General features: G+C 39.3%; 2 protein-coding genes across 9 annotated transcripts in view; both read right to left on the bottom strand.

The window, feature by feature from the left end:
• The window catches only part of FNDC7 (fibronectin type III domain containing 7), a 43,285-nt gene extending 31,720 nt beyond the window's left edge, over positions 1 to 11,565 (bottom strand). For 5 of the 8 annotated variants that reach the window (XM_057722301.1, XM_057721956.1, XM_057722472.1 and 2 more), the window contains exons 1-4: positions 6,771 to 11,565; positions 5,563 to 5,871; positions 1,854 to 2,118; positions 1,321 to 1,339 (exon numbers count right to left, since the gene is read on the bottom strand). In XM_057722301.1, coding sequence (XP_057578284.1) covers positions 1,321 to 1,339; positions 1,854 to 1,916 — 82 coding nt within the window. In that variant the 5' untranslated portion in view covers positions 1,917 to 2,118; positions 5,563 to 5,871; positions 6,771 to 11,565. Of the gene's footprint in view, positions 1 to 1,320; positions 1,340 to 1,853; positions 2,119 to 5,562; positions 6,748 to 6,770 lie in introns of those variants that run through there. The other 3 variants (XM_057722131.1, XM_057722213.1, XM_057722043.1) reach the window with 3 other exon arrangements.
• A 150-nt stretch (positions 11,566 to 11,715) lies between these two features.
• Positions 11,716 to 19,494, bottom strand: PRPF38B (pre-mRNA processing factor 38B). The gene is made up of 6 exons (XM_057722682.1): positions 18,941 to 19,494; positions 16,028 to 16,096; positions 15,611 to 15,762; positions 15,470 to 15,530; positions 13,217 to 13,440; positions 11,716 to 12,924 (listed from the first exon to the last, which is right to left on the bottom strand). The coding sequence occupies exons 1-6, from the start codon at positions 19,214 to 19,216 to the stop codon at positions 12,072 to 12,074; spliced, it is 1,635 nt and encodes a 544-aa protein (XP_057578665.1). The 5' UTR covers positions 19,217 to 19,494; the 3' UTR covers positions 11,716 to 12,071.
• Positions 19,495 to 19,503: the final 9 nt, after the last annotated feature.

Genomic DNA, 19,503 nt, shown 5'->3' with positions numbered 1-19,503 from the left:
ACCCAAATGAACTTTTGGGCCAATTCAATATATGGCCAAACAATCCTTCTCGCAGCTCCCTGGTCAATCCTGAGGGTGTCTCAAGAATAAGTGAGTAAGAATAAAGCAGGAAATAATGATTTTTAAAAACCTATTGTATAAGCATGGATTTTATAGCTCAGCCAAAAACCTATATCAAACATTTTAATTGCCTTATTTACATTTCCTTTTCTGTGGTAGATACAAAATAATAAATGAACATTATTCTTATTTGTGCTGAACTGCTAAGAGAGTTTATTGGTGGTATAATTGATATTGTTTTGTTCTTTCAGATAATCTAAATTCCGTTGAACATAAATTTCCATCCCAGGGACTTAAATTTCTAGAGTGTAGAGCTTATAGAGAGATTATCCTTGTCTTCAGTCATTTATTCAAGAAAAATGGTGATAAAATCTCTTAAAAGAAAGGCTTTTTCCAGCTCTAGGAATTCATTGTCTATATTTTAAGGATGCAATACTAGAAGTACAAAATCTTTTTTTTATTAGAGAGTCTTGAAATTTTGATCAAACTGTTTCTAGTTTTCTCCTCTAATTATTTAGAAGACAAATAAGAAAAGTTATATAAATTAGGCTCTTCACTAAAATTTTGTTTCTTTGACTAGACTGATGATCATTGTAATACTTTACTAATGGCTGTGTTTGAGAAAAATCTATGACTGCATGACTCTATACATCTCAGTGCTCAAGGAGATTATCTTATGAGGATGTATCTTTAAATTTTGATCCATATATTTGTCTTACCATTTACACTCACAGTGTGAGTGCTCAGAAAATGTTGAATGCTGGACTTCCTAGGTGGTACAGTGGGTAAGAATACACCTGCCAATGCAGGGCACACAGGTTTGATCCCTGCCCCAGGAAGATCCCACATGCCGAGGAACGACTAAGCCTGTGTGCCACAACTACTGAGCCTGCGCTCTAGAGCCCGTGAGCCACAACTGTTGAGCCCATGTGCCACAACTACTGAAGCCCACGTGCCTAGAGCCCATGCTCTGCAACAAGAGAGGCCACCACAATGAGAAGCCCGTGCGCCACAAGGAAAAGTAGACCCCGCTCGCTGCAACTAGAGAAAGCCCGTGTGTAGCAACGAAGACCTAACACAGCCAATAAAATAGATAAATAAATAAATAAATAAATAAATAAATAAATAAATAAATAAATAAAAGAAAATGTTGAATACTTTTCCTGGTATAGCCTTCATACTTCAGGGTAGCCCAAGAATTAACAAAGGAAACTAAAATCAAATATGGGGAGGGTAAACTTGCATTTCAGAGAATGTTACCTGTTTTTGTTGAAGCAACCTGAAAAGAAAAGTTTAGAAAATTAGAACCATAAAGAAAAACACCATTTGGGGAAATGTAAAACCTAAATCAGAGCAGTAATATACTTATCACAGCATGTTTATACATAATGTGAGCAATCTTCCAATCCACACACAGTATTTATTTGCACAAATTATTTCCCAACACTCAAATCTACCACAAAGCAATGCTAAATAGAATTGAGAGGCTGGAGGCAGATCACGTTACTATTTCATTTTTCTCCCTGAATCTGCCTATTGAACTAACTCAGTAGCTGCTGACAGATTTTTCAGAAATCTTTGTTCTTAAGACATAATGATATTCTTGTTTTCTTTCACTAGTAAATTGCATTAAATTTCAAACACACAAACATATACAATCTTGGTATGGCTCCAAATCACTTTGATTTCTATCTCCCCAACCCTGAGGCCCTCAAAAAAAAAGAGAAATATATTGAAGGTATTTTTTTCCTCCCCCCTAAATAGCTTCAGGTAGGTCGGAATGGTGAACTCACCATTTTAAGGCAGATAAGACCGAATCCAATCACAGACAAACATTTCACCCGTCTACCAGCCATCCTGTTGGACTGAGCACTCACACACCACACAACAAAGTGGGCCAGGTTGTCTTTGGTCCCCAGGTGGGCAGCACTGTTGGTCACTGGGATGTTCGGTTGTGATGCTGGGAACAGATCCTGGGAAGTAGCTCCTCCCCTTCTGTGTGGAGCTGACTTGTAACTAGGGGCACTTGGAGACTGGCAGGTACAGGTATTGCAAAGACTGAAAAAAAGAAGAGAGTGGAAAAAAGCCATGCCAAGCTGGTCAAAAGGTTACTGTAACTGGGTTTCAAGGTGATGTGTACAATGCTCTCCTTTCCTATTAAAAATTTTTTTTCTAAATAAAAATTTTACGAAGCTGTATAGAAATTATTGACATAGTGGAATGATCATTTTAAACTTGGGGATCCTGACCAGTTTTATTTATTCTTTTTCACCTTTATTTGTTGTTCTTATTGTTGTTTCAGTACAAAGTGATCAGTTCTGCCGTCTGATGGTATGGGGGGATTGGAGAGATTTGTTTAAGGGTACAAACTTAAAACTAGTAGATAAATAAGCTCTGGGAATCTAATGGACAACATGGTGATTACAGTTAATACTGTATCATAAACTTCAAAGTTGCTAAGAGACTAAATCTTAACTGTTCTCAACATAAAAAAGAAATGATAATTATGCAGTGCCATATAGGTATTAGTTAATGCTACTGTAGTAATCACATTACAATATATAAATGTATCAAACTAACACATGTACACCTCAAACTTATACCTCAAACTTGACAGTGTCACATATTCAAAAAAGAAAGAAAGAAAGAAGGGGGGGGAGGAGGGAGGGAGGGAGGAAAACAAAGGGCAGGATCATGTCCCTGTGCTAAGAAAGACAGTGGGAGGTCCTTAAGGAGCACATTGAATTCATCCATCCCTAGTACCACCCTGCCATTTACAAAAGGGATTACAAAAGTGAGGATGAAGCATATGTTCTTTATTTGAATTATGGTAATGGTTTCATGTGTGTATACACGTCAAAACATTGAGTTTATATTATAAATATGTGCAATTTATGGTATGTCAGTTTTATATCACTGAAGTTGTTTAAAAAAATGAAAGTCACCGCTCTAAGATCCTTCCACTAAACCACTCTGTCTTCTGTAAGTTGACTACTATGAATGTGAGGCATTTTCATTTGTGCATTTAACACTTATATATGGAATACCTACTGTATACCAGGCATTGTGATATAAACAAAAGTAAACCAGAGTTCTGCGCTCATGGAGCAAACACTGTAGTGGAGGAAGGCCGAAAGAACCTGCTAATGTTAGAACTATCTAATGTGTTGCTAAATGTCATGGAGAAAAATAAAGCAGAGTCACAGCAGAGACTATTGAGGGATGGAGTTTAGCTTATATTCCACTGTCAGAGAGGACTTCTCCAGCAATGAGGTGCTTGAGCATGGGCGTCAGGGAAGTGAGGATGAGCCCCTTGGAAACCTAGGGAGAGAGCGTGCCAGGCAGAGGGTAGAGGAAGGGCAGAGGCCCCGAGGAGCAACAAGGCTTGGCCAGAGCGACATGAGCACTGACACCCCCTAGCGCCGCAGTGGTGGGGCTGACACTCCAGCCGAGTCTCGGGCTTGCCACCCCTCTTCCCTGGGGCAGCCACAGCCAAAGACTGGGAGATGAACAAATACAGTTTCCCCTTGCCTGATTTCAGGAGGGGAGATCTGAATGGTGCACTATGGCATCTACCAGGGTCAGGTGGGGGTGAGACGAAAGAGGAACCTAGGGAGCAAAATTTAAGGAGGCACCACTCTCAGGTTCACACAAGCCCAGAGTTCCATAGTTTTGTGGTCATGAATTTAGAGATGCCAGTCAGCGTGATTGCGTATTTTTTCTGGTCATGTTCAAGCACAGAGGAGGCTGAGAATTGCATTTAAGTAGGACAAGGGTATTACTAGGCAAGTATGATGGAGGGAGACTGCTGCAAGGGAACTGAGAGTGTTTACAAGGAAGTGATTTATAATATTGGACTGTGGAAACTAGGCTGGGTGGGCAAGGAAGTGAGGCTTGCTGCCGTGCCTCGCTACCACAGAGGCAGAGGGGACTGCAGTGGAGAGTGAAGAGTCGGCAGGAACAATAGATTGAAGGACCCAGTGGGGTTAAAGAATTGTTGGAAAGGATATGAGAGGGAAGTAAGCAAAAACTAGAGGAGTTGGTGAGTAGGGAATGGGATATTTAAAATGGAAACTGTGGAGAAGTTTCAGATATTGGTGATGGGCCAGTTCTAGGATGTAACCATGGGAAATGGCAGTTGAGGTCAGGTGCAAGAAAAAAGTCATTGGAGGACAGGCGATCAAGAAATTGAGAGGTCTGAGAATTGGAAAGACTGTTCAATGGGTACTGGAATTACTAAGAATTCTGGCAGTAGTGAGGAAACAGGTATTGAGACATTTGTTAAACTCTAAGTATTAAAATACTATGGGAGTATCTTTTGAGGTCTGCGGATGACATGAACAGCTAAGGAATAATGGATGGTATAATCTGATGACATGAACTTTAGAGGAGCTGGAAAGTCAGAGAAAAAAGAAGAAACAATGATCTAGAAGTACAATGATTTTATGTTAACAACTGATGTCTGGCTAATGTCAACTTCTTATTTGTTGTCAAACAGGTTATGAGTGTTATTGCTGAGCAGTTCCATTGGGAAACAACGCATATAAAGCAGTTGTTTTGTAACATAAATTTACTTTAAAATTTTGAATTACTCGGGACTTCCCTGGTGGTGCAGTGGTTAAGATTCCGTCTGCCAATGCAGGGGACAGAGGTTCAAGCTCTGGTCCAGGAAGATCCCACATGCTGTGGAGCAACTAAGCCCGTGCGCCACAACCACTGAGCCTGTGCTCTAGAGCCCATGTGCCACAACTACTGAGCCCATGCACTGCAACTACTGAAGCCTGCTCGACTAGAGTCAGCTCACTGCAACAAAGAGTAGCCCCTGCTCGCCACAACTAGAGAAAGCCTGTGTGCAGCATCAAAGACTCAACGCAGCCAAAAACAAACAAACAATTGAATTACTAACTTTACCAATTGTCTACAATTCTCCTTTCATGAATGGGTTTCCACAAAGCAATAAGTGCTTGAGTTTAGGTCCTGCAGGGTACGGAACTAAGATGATGAAGAGGGAAGCAATGAAAAGAATGAGTCTGTTTAAGGGACTCCCTGGCAGTCCAGTGGTTAGGACTCAGTGCTTTCACTGACGGGGCCAGCTTCAATCCCTGGCAGGGGAACTAAGATCCTGCAAGCTGCATGGCGTGGCCAAAAATAAGTAAATTAATTAATTAAATAATAAAATAAAATTAAAAATTAAAAAAAATAAAAAGAGTGAGTCTGTTTAAACATTCTTCATGTACTAATAGGGTAACACTAGGGAAATCAAGATGAGTCAATCATCCAAAGGCCAAGAGAAGAGCTGAAAATAAAAGATAAAGACACAGAGCTGGAATGAAAGAAAATGTTAGGATGCTGTATAAGAAAAAGTCATCAGCTTTCTAGCCCACAATACCTGTGTCCATGTTTCTTGACATCCAAACTCCTTCGCTAAGCTAAAGTTAAATATTTCAGGTTTTGTTACTTAGTATACAATTCCAAATTTTCATTTTGCTGAGAGTGACTTACACAGAAGTTTCTTTCTGATGTAAAATATTGGAGCAGAGAATCCAGGAGCCATATGGCAATTCTAGTCCATGATGTCAGAGACCCAGCCTCCTTTCAATTTTTTAGTTGGCCATCCCTAGAATGAGGCCTTCTTTTTATTGGTCCAAGATAAAGCTCCAGCTATCATATCAAAGTTCCATGCAGCAGAATTAAGTAAGGCGAGAGGGAAAAGAAAAGATGAACTATATGCCAGTAAGTTCTTAAGAAATGTTCCTCCTGCCACTTACATCCTGTTGGTCAGAAGTTGCTCTCATGGCTATGTCAACTGAGCTGAAAGAAAAAAAAAGGCATACACAGTCAAAAAATTCTATTGCTAAGGAAGAAGGGAAGAATGGATATTGGACAGTGGGCAGTCTCTGCCACAAGAAAGCACAAATAGGTATAAGGCATAAGCTTAGGGCAGAATTTGCAACATTTAACAAAAGGATAAAGAGAGAGGAGTAAGGAGGAAAACAAGATAGAGACTTCCCTGGTGGCACAGTGGTTGGGAATCTGCCTGCCAGTGCAGGGGACACAGGTTCAAGCCCTGGTCCGGAAGATCCCACATGCCATGGAGCAACAAAGCCTGTGCGCCACAACTGCTGAGTCTGCGCTCTAGAGCCCATGAGCCACAACTACTGACCCTGCATGCCACAACTATTGAAGCCCATGTGCCTAGAGCCCGTGCTCTGCAACAAGAGAAGCCACCACAATAAGAAGCCCATGCACTGCAACGAAGAGTAGCCCCGCTCTCTGCAACAATAGAAAGGCCGTGTGTAGCAACAAAGACCCAATACAGTCAAAAAAATAAAGTTCTAAAAAAAAGAAAAAGAAAAAATAAAACAAGATAGATGTGACTGCAGCTAATCTTATAGTTTGGGAAAGAGAAGGCAGCAAGTATAGGGCCTTTTCACCTGATAGTCTCTGCGTGAAGTGAGAATGAGTGTGGAGGTGGAGTAGGAGACTTAAGAAACTAGTGAAGATTTGAAATACCTATTGTAGGGGAAATAAAAAGAATTGTTTAACGATATAGAAGGAATACAGAGTAGAACTGATTGTCCAGGAAAAGACTGGACACTATGAGATTTATGGTTGCCCTCAGTCATACTCCACTCTTCCACTATACCTGCACCTCCCCCCCCCCTTTTGCTTTTGAGGAGACCATTTCTACCAAGGAAAAGGAATTGTACCTGGCACTTCTTTTTTGACTTCATTGCCAAGTCCAATCAAGTAGATGACATTTTCTTACTGGTGCCGAGCACAGACAGGTAAGAATTAAATATCAAGGAAGTTGACAGGAAGACCTTCACTGATCAGGGACCCCTGGTGGTTACAATAAAACAAACTAGTGTTAGGCTCATGGGTTCCAAGGAAGAGAAACTCAGGCCATTTTAGGGGGAACAGAGAAATTGCAAGAATATCTACTGACCGTACCGGAAAACAAAAAACACTAGAAAGCAAGCAAGAAGTGAGGAAGCTTCTGGGTATTTATCATGGTGGCTCTTTCATGTGAGCATCTTCGTATCACAGCTATACAAGTCTTAACCATTCTTCTAAGGACTGGACAATTCTTAGTTCTCAGTCAAAATTCTAAAAGGAGCCAGTCTGATTCACTTACATAATTCTCAACAAACTTATTGGGTTGAGTCTTTTATACTGGACTACATCAGGGGTTATCAACCCACCCAATGAAGTGGGTCCCTTATGACTGGTATCTTAATCTACTTTATCAGTCAGGTCTAATCGGGAGACAGAGAATACAAAGTAATTTGAATAAGGAAAATTTTATATGAAGTATTACTAACCAGTAACAGGGGATTAATTACTAAGGGTAAAGAAAGCTCTTAAGACTACAGGAATAGTGGCTATAGGAGCAGCCACTACCTCTAGGGCTGAGGCAGAGGACCCAATGAAAGAGCAAATTCTGAAGAGTTTCCATTGCAGGGCTGAGATTCAGATTTTGCTGGAGAGGGTGCGGCTATGACCCACTGAAGCCCAGGGCCGGAGAGGAGGGGGTGTCAACAAAACTAGTTAGGAAGCCACCCCACTGGGTGTGCCGAGTTGCTGGGAAGCTGCCGGCTGGAGCACCAGCAAGACATGCTGGTAAGCTGGCAGGGGGACCAGTGGACTTGCTGGAAAACACCCTCTTGTGAGGTGCCACTGGGCATCCTACATGCCACTGGGCCCTACAAACTGCAAAAGCAAGAAAGCAAGAAAACACACCAGAACCAGGAAGAGAAGCTCCTGTCTTCTGCAGCATCCCTCCAGCATCCTCTACTGACAAACTTAACAAAACTTGCCACCAAGCATAAGGGAAATATTAAAAGGGCTCAGCTCCTCTATCACAAAGCAGAGCAATGAAGGGTGGACTTAGGAGCTAAGAAATAGGTAACTGGCACATGCACAAACCAGCGGTGGTCCCTACACAAGACTTTCTATAACTAAATTTCCCAGAATAGAGGTCAGAGATACACCACTACATTCAGGAAATGTTCACTAAATCAGTACTTGGATTGGCTGGATGAGTACAGAATCTAAGAAATGTCCTCTTTCAGTACTATTGAATATCAAGGACACTGGTGATTTCAGAATTTCTAATTAAGAGGGAAGGAGAGAGGGTAAGAGTACTTCTCTTGCATTTGCTTGGCAAGCTCTGTCGTTTTTTGTTTTCACTTAGTTTACTCAAAATGTTAGGAATTTATTTGTGGGTGATGGCTAAGCCCACTGACTCAACAGAGAAATAATTCAGCTTCGGAATGGCTAGAAAAAGTACTAACAAAGGAAAACAAGCTTTATGGATTAATGGGACTTTAGGTATTTGAACATCAGGGAAGGTTACGTGAGGATTTCCTTGAAATAGTTTTACTTTTACTTTTTTTTTTTTTTTTTTTTTTGGCCTCATCGTGTGGCTTGTGGAAGCTTAGCTCCCCGACCAGGATTGCAACCGGGCCCTCAGCAATTAGTGTGGAGTCCTAACCACTGGATTGCCAGGGAATTCCCTGCTTTTCCTAGTTCTTGTAATACAACATCATGGCTTGTACATGAAATGCAAAAAAAGGTCAGCTGTTCAACTTGAACAAGTATAACTCATTTTTCCAATAGGCTGAAAAGACACTGCCCCCACCCCGGGGAACCTGAATATATTTTGCCTGAGCAACACATTATGGATCATGATTAGGTAACAGAAATTCAACTATCAATGCTCTGAGAAACAGAATAATGGACTTGAAGTCAGCTATAATGGTAACGTTTTCCAGTTGATTGTATTCATGCTGGCACGTTTCCTACAGTAACAAATGTTGATGGCCAATGATCCTAAAGTGAAAAATGCCACTTCAGAACTATCTGCAAGGTTCAGGGAGATTTCATAGATGATGAAGGAATTTCAGAGACTGTCAGGAAATTTTCCTTCTCCATAAAATCAGCGCTACCTGAGATGCTATCATGCGGTTATCCATTCAAGGCAGAATCCAACACTAACAAGATGATAGAATCAGATCAGGACCAGAACCAACTGACTTTAAGTCCATCAATTGGCCAATATAACCAGCGAGAACTGACCAACTAGTCGGCGTTTATAATCAAGGCTGCATACAGGAAATCAGCTGAAAAGCTTTAAAACTGCCAGTGTCTAACTGTTCAAACTAAAAACTACTTATATTCACAGAAAATAATTTTCAGGGGGAAGGGAATTAAGTGACTTCCATTAGCTTTTCCCCCCACTTTCATCTTTTAAGTAAAAAATACCCCAGTAGCTATTACTGTTGGGACACTCTCAGGTCTCAAATTTGCTGTTCATTCCCAACTATATACCTAATCACAGCTTTAAAAGAAAAAAAAACCAATAAGGAAACCGCACAAAAGCCATGGAGCAATTTCTTTCTTTTGAAATCGCATGTGAATTTTAGAATACTTAATTTTTCTAGACATAATTTGTAGCTTTAATTAGATTCTACATAGGGGCCTATAACTCAGGTTAAGAACCACTGCCTTAGAACTAAATCCAACTAATAGATTACAAATTGGGGTGTATTAAAATGGAAATTTTGTATTAAAATCTCAAGACTGATAATATACTAGCTTTAATACTAGATTTAATTGCAAGTTAAACATTAGAAAACAGATAAAAAATACTAATACATGGAAAGCTGAAATAATTTTAGTAAGCTGAGAAAATTGGATGGAGGCTGCTAGTTATATTAAGCTCTATCAAAAGCATTTTAAGTTTTCTCAAATTGTAACAAACAATCCTGAGATGTCTTTCAGAGCCACTTGTTTTCACAGTCTTTTAGAAGGCTACTCTCCAAACTGAGTCATGCATATCTGGCATTTACTAGTATTATTTACATGTCCTATATATCAAAACGCTCCTCAAAAACGAACTTAAAAAAAAAAAACACAGGAAATCAACTGCTGTGTGATAATATCTTCACTTGTATTTGAAATAAATTCTTCCCATGTTTTACCAAAATACACCACCAAATTAACTATATTTCAGGTGGAATTCAAAGAAGTAGCACCATTCATTCAAGTATGCTAAAATTTTCAATGTAAGCTAAATCTTGGCTTTCATCACTCCGGAATAGTTTTCTAATTTCTACATGTGTAGTGCTAAGTCACTTGGGGCTCAGTTTAAAAAATGAAAGGATTAAATACTCTACTCTTAAAAGAAAAAAACAGCATTTTCATAGAGGAATTCCTTCATTTAATGAGATTTTTCTGGAATTAGGTAGGTACAAATGTTAAGCCCACACATGAAGGACTTTCCCAAATGTACTCCTTTGTTCCATTTAACACTTTCTGCAAGGTGGCTTCTGGGTGCCCATCAACTGGCCAATATGAACAGTGAGATAAAACAAATATTACTATATCTGTCAGGAAGACTCACTTTTAGTCCTGGCAACGACTGAACAAATCACTCTGGACCTCTATTTCTCTGTTCTAGAAAGAACTGGATGAGTTTTATCTTTTAAAAGTTCCTCCAAGTCCAAATTTTAAGTGATTCTAATATGGAATCCAACTGCTAAGTTCCCAATAAAGACCTCTGATGTGAAACTAAGTAATCACCCAATCCAAAGAACAATCTAGCAACACACATAACACCCAAGGACAAAGGGAACTGCCATTAAGAACTCTAGTAAGGATTACTGGCTATCACATATTTCCAATTCTATCTACACATTTAAAATTCACTTGTCATCTGGGCACTAAGATATCCTGCTACACAAAGTGTGACTCTACTAACATTGTATCTATTTCCATAACAAAAATACTTAAAAAAATGTTAACAAATGGGGGAAAGCCAAAAGCCAGGATAAAGGATTTAATCCAGTATTTATTCCACACTCGTGATCGTTCTCTGTAATCAGAATACAAGTCATAAGAACAATCTATCAAATAATTTGCTGATAATCTTAAATAATGCAGCACAGCATTACTTTTAATACTTCTGTTCTAGATTAAGTTTAAAAACTCAAACAGCAATCTTCATTATCAATAAAAAAAGTTCTGAATTTAAAAAAAGGACACTATATCAAGCTGTTTCATAATTTAAGTATTTTCCATTTATAAAAATGCTTTGGAAGCTTGAGGCTTACATCTATTTCTCTACTCATCTGCCTCACTCTCTCCCAATTTCTCGTTAGTATAGGGTTGCTGCAAGAATGCTAGGCTTTAGATAGACATTAATTTCTCCTTTAATATAGTACTTTAAAATCTGAAAAATTCAAGAAAAAGATTACATGTCATGTATTTTTTCAAATAAAAAAAGGAAAACTAGGTGAATTAATTTTAGGCATACTAACAGTGTCCCTTTGAGGTAGAATGCTAAAAGGACTTTTGATCAAATCACAGCCTAATTGAAACCTCTGCATCAGAAACTTCTCATAAATTCTCTCTAAGGTTAACTGTGGAGAATATTAGGTTTAACATATTAACAAGAGCCTTCCAAGATAAAATACAGTGGACAAGAATGTTAATCCTACAATTGCTGCCTTCATGTACACTGAAAGCACATAATTCTCCTATAATAGACATCCAAGATCCATTTTCAAAGTTTTTAGCATTCTATTACGAAAAGCACAGCCATGCTAACTTCAGTACACAAACCATAATCCCACACCTACAAAACAAAAATAGAATTAGTGGCAGTTTATTGCCTTATACAAATTTAACCAACATGGCAACCATGCCAAAGGAATTAGAACATTTTCAGGACATATGTACAGACTGTACATCTCAAAAACAATTAAACAATAAAATGCAAGAACAATCTGTGCATCATGTATCAAACTCAACAACTGGGTGAAAACATCAATGCAATAAATGGGATTACAAAGGCACTTCCCTACACAGAAGAGGAAATGAAAATGCAGCCTACAGGGAGCTTGAAGAGTGCGTAACTACTGCACAATCTCAATTTGGGAGGAAAAAAAAGCAGATTTAATCCAACATTTATAGGATTCAATGTGATCCACTTTTACAAAAAATTTTCACACAGTCTCCTCTTTGTTTTTATGCTGTTTTTCTTGGCTCTCTGGTTCCGTACTTTGGCTCCTTCGTCGATCATGTTTGTCAGACTGGTCCTTACTATCACTGTGATCTCGTTTGTGGGAACGTTCTTTGCTTCTGCTACGCTTCCTAGATTTTTCTTTGCTGGGGCTATGTTCCCGTTTTCTCGATTTTTCAACACTGTCAGTTCTTCCTTGACTGCCACTTCTACTCCGTTTATTTGATTTTTCTTTACTTTCATTTTTATGTTTACTTGATTTCTCTTTGCTCCTGCTTCTACTTCGTTTCCCTGCATTTCTACTTCTACTCCTACTTCTATGTTTTCTTTCTCTGCTTCTACTTCTACTATGTTTTTTCTCTTTCTTGGAATCTTTTTTGTCATCTCTATGCCGCCTATCATCTTTGTCTTCTTTATGTTTCTTTTCTTCTACCTCACCCCTACTTCTCCGTTCCTTGGACCTTTCTCTTGACCTCTCCTTTTCTCGGTCATTACCTCTTTCCTTATCATAGTCACGATCTCGTCTTCTACCTCTCTCATTTTCTTTCTCTCTTTCCCGATCCCTGTCCCTTCTATCCCCTTTCCTATCACGACTTCGACTACGGCTTCTATGTCTTTCCCTACTCCTGCTATGCCTGCGTTCTAGCCCCCGATCAATACTTCGGGATCTTCGCCTTTCTTTTTCCCTTTCTTTGGCTTCACGTTCTAGTCGCTGGCGTTCTTTCTCTCTTTCTAATTCTCGGTCAAAACTAGAAGACCCATGGCCCTCCCGATGATGGCTCCTACTTCTGGATCTTCTTGGGGACCTCCGTGGACTCAGTGATCTCCTTGGAGACCTGACATTTAAGAAATGGGGGGGAGGGGGAGAAAAAAAACATAAATGAATACAACATATCACAAAACTCTAACTTCTATCAGTGTTACATGTCAGGAATAATTAAGGCAAAATATTTGCCTGTTCTCATTTACAGATGCTTAATTTTGTTGAAACTGCCCTGAAGGGCAGAAAATGGGGAAAAGGTGACAAATAAAACAACATAAACAGAATTTCCTCAGATGTGACACTGATTTCCAAGAACCTCTGTAAGGTGTGTTATAAAAATAGGCGTAACTCAAGAGTCACATTACCTTGAACGTCTGCGTTCAACATGTCTGTCTATTTCCTCAGTGCCTTCCTTTCCATCTTTCTTGATTTTTCTTGGCCGGGTTTTAATCTGTTGGTCAATATTCTTCTGAACTGGAACCGGAATTCTTGGAAACAAGGTAGAAAACCACTCCAGTTTTGTGAGAAAAGACCGTAGCATTTCTCCAATGGTCATTACACAGCCTCCACCAGCCTTCACATCTAGGTCCTACAGAAACACAAAAGATACCCTGGCCGTCAAAAAAATTAATTCAATAAACACAAGAATACTATAAAAATATAACCATCTTTGGAATCTCAAATACAAAAAAATTCTAACAGAATAATTTTAATTTGTGTACCTTTCTAATCTGGTAATGAATGATACAGAAAAATATCTGGGCTTAGTGTGTGCATGCAGGTGAGAACAAACCCTGCAGCCTCACGGACAGAAAGAGAAGTGACTCCACTCAGTTAAGGAGAATATGAAACACCCCCCTACATTACTAAGCTATTTGGAACAATCAACGATTTACATTTCACATACCTACTTAGTATACATTTTACTTCTGTGGACACGTTTGCACACATTCCTAGCTGTGTAACTTAGCTACATATGAACTACTTCAAACAATTCCTGTCTAAAGATTATCTTTCAACAGCTCTAATATAAAATGAAGCCCTAATAAAACTGGAAGCAATAGCAAACCAACTGCCATGAAGCAGTGAGGTTTCTAATTTAGAGTTATGTAGAAAATAAATAAATGAACAAATAATTGGAAACGCATAATCCATGATGACCATTGTCTCTGAAAAGGGTCATTACCGCATGAAGGCCTTCTTGCTATGCCCTCTCACAGCTCAGGACATGTTAGTCAGCTATTGTCAGTCCCAAACCTATAGTGCAAGCACACAAGGAAAGTGAGATTTGTTATCTAAACAGGAAAACAAGAGCTAAAGGTAAAACTGCTTGCACTCACACACATTTAAGTGTTCAGATATACAGTATTTCCAAATATAATCGCTGCAGATATCTAAGGAAGAAAACAATAAGTTAGCTTAAATAGAGAGCCTCAGGTTTGTAAACACAATAAAAAACAGATTAAACAGAAGCATTCAGAAATAAGCCTAATACCAATTATGAAGCGGGACATGCTTTTTAAATAGCACCTCAGCCTTGAAAATCTCATCTAAAAATAAAAAAACTTTAGATTGAGATTTATCACCTAACACACTTTTGGCCTCTTCCGAGATATAAAACAGCTCATAAATAGGCCAAAAAAATGCAGAGAAAAATTCTCCATGGCTACATGAGTGAGGTTTTTTCAGCTGTGCATGTAAAAATAAGAACACATTAGAAAAATCTTCCATTAGAAGTATCCTTTAATTCAACCAATTCTTTGGATAAATGTTTTAAGTAGCACTACTAAAACATCTCTCGGTTTACTTTATGAACCTTAAAATATAAAGTAGTGGTGGGGATAGATACATGGACAACAGTGCTCATTATTAAAATCCTTTTGAGATCCTGAACTTTAATACATGTATGATTTAATCTGACACAGTAATGTTTCCTAAAGTAACTTTCTAAACATATGTAACAAGCTCAACCTTATTAAGCTTGAATGGCAAGCTAGTTTCATAATTTGAAAAAAATTCTACACTACTTATTTAAAAAGAAGGGTTCTAACTTTATAAACATGTATAGCATAAAAAGAATTAGAAAGCTGGAATTGAAATATTTTGATCACTTTGAAAAAGTCATCTAATCACTCAGTCTATTTAAGTTCCACCCAGCTCTTCAATTCTGCACTTCTACACAAGTGGAAATATTAATATTTGGATGAAGTTATAGGGTAAAGAACTGAAAAGTTTCAGGAAAATAAGCAGTAATTAACAATTCTATGTGCATGTCTTACCACCTCAATCCTGAGCATGGTAAATTTTAAAAAGCCACTATCAACTGTACAAGTGAAAGCAATACAATACACAGAGCACAAGGAAGAGAAAATTTTCAATAGTGACCAAAATACATGTAAACAATTTTAAAATGTGAAAATTAAACTTAAGAAATTTAACCTAAGACATATAAAATCCACCCCAATCTTAGTAATAGGACATTAATTCCAAAAGTATGTGAGTGAAATAAATTTAAGTACAGAAAATTCTGGAAGATGTTAAACCACCAACAAATAAAAATAGTAAAAAAAAAAAAAGAGCAATCAGAAGAAAACTAATTATTACCCTTGTTGACATACCTCTTCATCATCAAGGAAGGATTCAAACCAGTCCCATAGATCTGTAGGGGGCTGTGTGTACCTAGAAGTGCAAAAGACTGATTAGGCTTAAGTCAATAAAAATGACACATTTATTGAAAATGTAGAGAAATGCACACTCACCTTATATACATAAATCCTAGGGCTCTAATATAGGGAGAGTCTGTGTGTGTTATAAGACCCATCACTTGCTTGCGAGTTAACTTCAGAGTAAACAATTTGTATAACAGGCAAAAAGCTGTAGAAACAATTCCTCCTGTTCCAACACCTCGAACCTTTAAGGGAAAGAATTAATGAAGGGCTGTAAAATAATTAACAAAGATACTTAACACCCATTAATCAATCCTGTTAGCTTTTAATAACAAGATATAATCCATAATTGAGAACAGAGCATAAAAAAGTTTTTCTATCACTACGGAACACTTGAATTTAGATTTTTAAAAAACACAAACTGTATGTAACGAACAAACTTTTAGTTTTCAAAGTATACTTAGTTATCAGACACAGAAAAACTGAAAAAATGCACGTACTTCTACTTACCCCTCCGCACATCCCTGTTTGGCCAGCTGTTTTCCTGCTTCCTTTCTCCCATGGTTCAACATGTGTGACCTGAAAATAGAAAAGAGAAACACAACAAACATTCATACTTCGAATTTTTTTGAACGTATGATTCAAGTAAACCCCAATCCATAATAGAGCAGCTCTTCCAAAAGTTTGGAAGTTGGGTATTTCGACACAATTATATATTTTGCTTACACAAATTAAGTATGTAAACCATCTTTGAAAATTGCTTAGATATTTAAATAGCACCAATAAAGCTACTAAGGCTTAACAAAACCTCAATAGCTTTATAGCAGAAATCCCATTAAAGTAGAGAGCAGACACATGTGGAGAGGAAATTTCTAGTCTCATACAGTTGGGGAAAAAAAACCAAAAACAGTAATGATCAATTTTGTATTTTATTATGCTTAAAAAAATAAAAATTCCCATTTTAAAGTGGATTTAAAGCTTCAACTTAAAGCAAAAAGTATTAAAGTTTAAGCATTTACTTCAAAAAAACCTTTAAAATACCCTTAATATTTCAATTTTATGGTGATTTAAAATTCCACACTATAAGGAAGAAACTTGAAGAAAGTATGCTAAAACAGTAATAGAAATTACTTCTGATGCAAAATCATGGGACTTTATTCATACACTTTTCTGATGCAAAATCATGGAACTTTATTCATACATAAAACGATGATCAGGCATTATGTTCAATCCTGACTGAATATGAAATTACAAAGGCCACATCTACACACAGATCATTCTTGTTAGTGTATAATTTATTTTCAGCCTAATTATATGAACCAATTCGATTTTTTCCCAGAATATAAACCGTGTCAAAAACTAAGTGTGACTTGTCATATTGAGTATTCTCAAAAATACAGATCTTTGCTAAGGTGGGGCACCCTATAAAAACCACATACTTCACCTAAAGACAGCAAAGAAAGAATATTAGCTCTACAACATATATAACAAAGAAGGTATTTTAGAAAGATAAGATGCATATTTGTTTCTTCACTTGAAACAAAACAAAAATGAAATCCTGTTCATTTCACTATGTATTTCTAAAACTTTATTTCCACCCACTCATGATTACATATCAGTCTTTTTCAGTGGCTTGACAGAAAAGCATGCATTTAAATGTAAGCACTACACTATTTTGCTCAATGCACTGCTGCACTGCTTTACTGTTTCACTTCCTTCCTCCAGCTTGCTGTAAAAAAGATGTTTCAATTCCTTAAAGGCTAACCAAAGGGGTGGATGGCATACAAAATCAACTTACAAAACTGGAAGCCTACATATTTCAATGATTATTTGATCTGGATAACAAAACCCGAGTCTCTAGTTTTATAACTAAATTTAAGTAATTTGTAGTAAAATCTCAAGTGTTTCAAAACACAGGATGTGAAATCTGAAAACAAGCCTTTCCTCTATCGAATTAACACCTGCCTACATTATTAAACAGAACCTGCCACAAAAAGAGCAGGAACCCGATTTTCAACTGATTGAAGTTTACTACGTAAGTAAAGCTAAGGGTCAAATATTCGCCATATTGTATCCATGCTGAAAAAGGTCTTACCTTTTAAAAAAACTAGTTCACAGTATTACAATTACTTACAATACTCTTGTAAGAGGACACCAAAATTTCAATCTACTTTCTATACCCAAAGTTGAACTGTATTCACAAAATAAGATCTTCTATCAAAAGTAACTAATATCTCAAAATCCTTCAATAAGCCTTAATTGGGGAAAAGGTGGACAAAACAAAACCTAAAAGCAAATAAAGTTTCCTTCTCTTAACACCTCTACAGATATGTTCAGGTCACGGAAAATACTTTATGTGATCTGTCAAGTGTTCTTAACAGTCAACACAGACAAAATGGATTGTATATCAGATGTCCTAGTTTACGTATTCAAACATCGTTAAAACTTATTCTTTAAAATATAAATTTACCTTAGGAGGCCTGGAAAATATTTTTAAAACTACATCATTTGCAGGTTAAGTAGAGAAAGCCTACAAATTCGTGAGGGAAAGACCAAAATTAATGGTCCAAAAAAAAAAAAAAATCTAATTAGCCGTTCATTTAACCAGGGAAATGCATTTATGGCGATTGAGCATGATTAATAATGCATACCTCTACCTGCGACCCTGGGCTGCTCCGAGCCTCGCTGCAAGACTGAGTCAATCCTGCTAACGAAACAAGAACTGAGACAAGAGTGCAGTGAGGAGGCGCCAGGTGAGCTCCCCAGCACAGCCAAGCCAGCACCGACCCTGCCGCAGAAGCCCAGGGCCCAGATAATTCTAAATAAGCCCAATGCACAGGTGACTGAGACCACTTACTCCTGACTGCCTGCTGCGAAAATTTCCAGGCCTTCGGTACATCTTTTCCGCTTGCACCTCTCCACCCTCAACCCTCCCACCCCTCCCGACACACACACTGACCATTTCCCTGTCTGGATCGGATACCGAATACCAACAACACGAGGCCAACACTGAAGTCAATACACGCCCTGGCCCGGGGTGAGCGGGAGAAGCACCAACAAGTTGGCGCTGAGCAGATCCACGTCAAAAGAAAGAAATGTAAAGCTGTAAACCGGAGAGGCTGCGGTTACTCGTTTCTCCTCAACCCCGCTCCTCCCGTCCAACTCCCCCCAGGGGCGGGCTGGAGGTTGGGGGAGGAGAGTGATCAATGGCGGCGACCTCTCCCAGCCCTAAGAATCTGAAAAGGAAAGGAGAGGGCGGCCCCAGGGTGACCCCTCCCTGGCGGACCGCTGGCCACAGTTCCCCCTCCGCCCAACCTTCCCCCACCGACAAATGATCAGACCTCGGGGGCCGCCTCCGCCCGTTTCCTCCATACCCCCTCCTCGGAACTTAACCCCCAACCCCCAGGTCTAGTCGCTTCGCACCTTAAAGTAGATCTCGTCCACCACCTCGTGGTAGGTCTTGAGCTCGTAGAGCTGCACTTTGAAGTAAGGCGACGACAGGATATTGGTCAAGATCATGGGATTGAGGTTCATAGTCTTTTCGTTGCCCCACAGCGGCAGCACGTTGCCCTGCTTGCCCGAGACCGCCGGCTTGGTGGCGCCGCCGCCGCCGCACTGCTGCTGCTGCTGGGCCGCGGCCGCGGCCGCCTGGTGCTGCGGCTGAGAGTTGCCTGTCAGCGCCGGGCTGTTGTTAGCCATGTTGCGGCGGAAGGAAGGAGGGAGGGAGAAGGGAGGGGGAGGGGGCCAAGCGCGATCTCGCTCTTCGGGACAACGGTACGGGACCCTACTCCATGGAACGCCGTCGGAAGAGGGGGGCCTCCTCGCTGTGCCCCAGCCGGGTGAGGGAGGGCAACCGGGACGCCGACGAATGGACCCCGGATCGAGAGCGGAGGCCGAATCGCGAGCTGCGAGAACTCCGAGCAGAAAGCGAGCCGCCGGCCTAGAAGCGCGATCTCTTCCGCCAACTGCCCCTGGGAACAAGATGG

Source organism: Hippopotamus amphibius, chromosome 1 (assembly GCF_030028045.1).
Source record: "Hippopotamus amphibius kiboko isolate mHipAmp2 chromosome 1, mHipAmp2.hap2, whole genome shotgun sequence".
Taxonomy (NCBI): domain Eukaryota; kingdom Metazoa; phylum Chordata; class Mammalia; order Artiodactyla; family Hippopotamidae; genus Hippopotamus; species Hippopotamus amphibius.
Note: the sequence above shows the minus strand (reverse complement) of the source record. Positions and strands in the feature narration are given on the sequence as shown.

Excerpts from the sequence above, each read along its gene's own strand:
- PRPF38B (XM_057722682.1), bottom strand. The coding sequence starts at position 19,216 with ATGGCTAACAACAGCCCGGCGCTGACAGGCAACTCTCAGCCGCAGCAC. Across the intron at positions 15,763-16,027 it reads AAACAGGGATGTGCGGAGGG|GTTCGAGGTGTTGGAACAGG; the intron begins GTAAGTAGAAGT and ends TTTCCCTTAAAG. Across the intron at positions 13,441-15,469 it reads CCTTCCTTGATGATGAAGAG|GACCTAGATGTGAAGGCTGG; the intron begins GTATGTCAACAA and ends GTGTTTCTGTAG.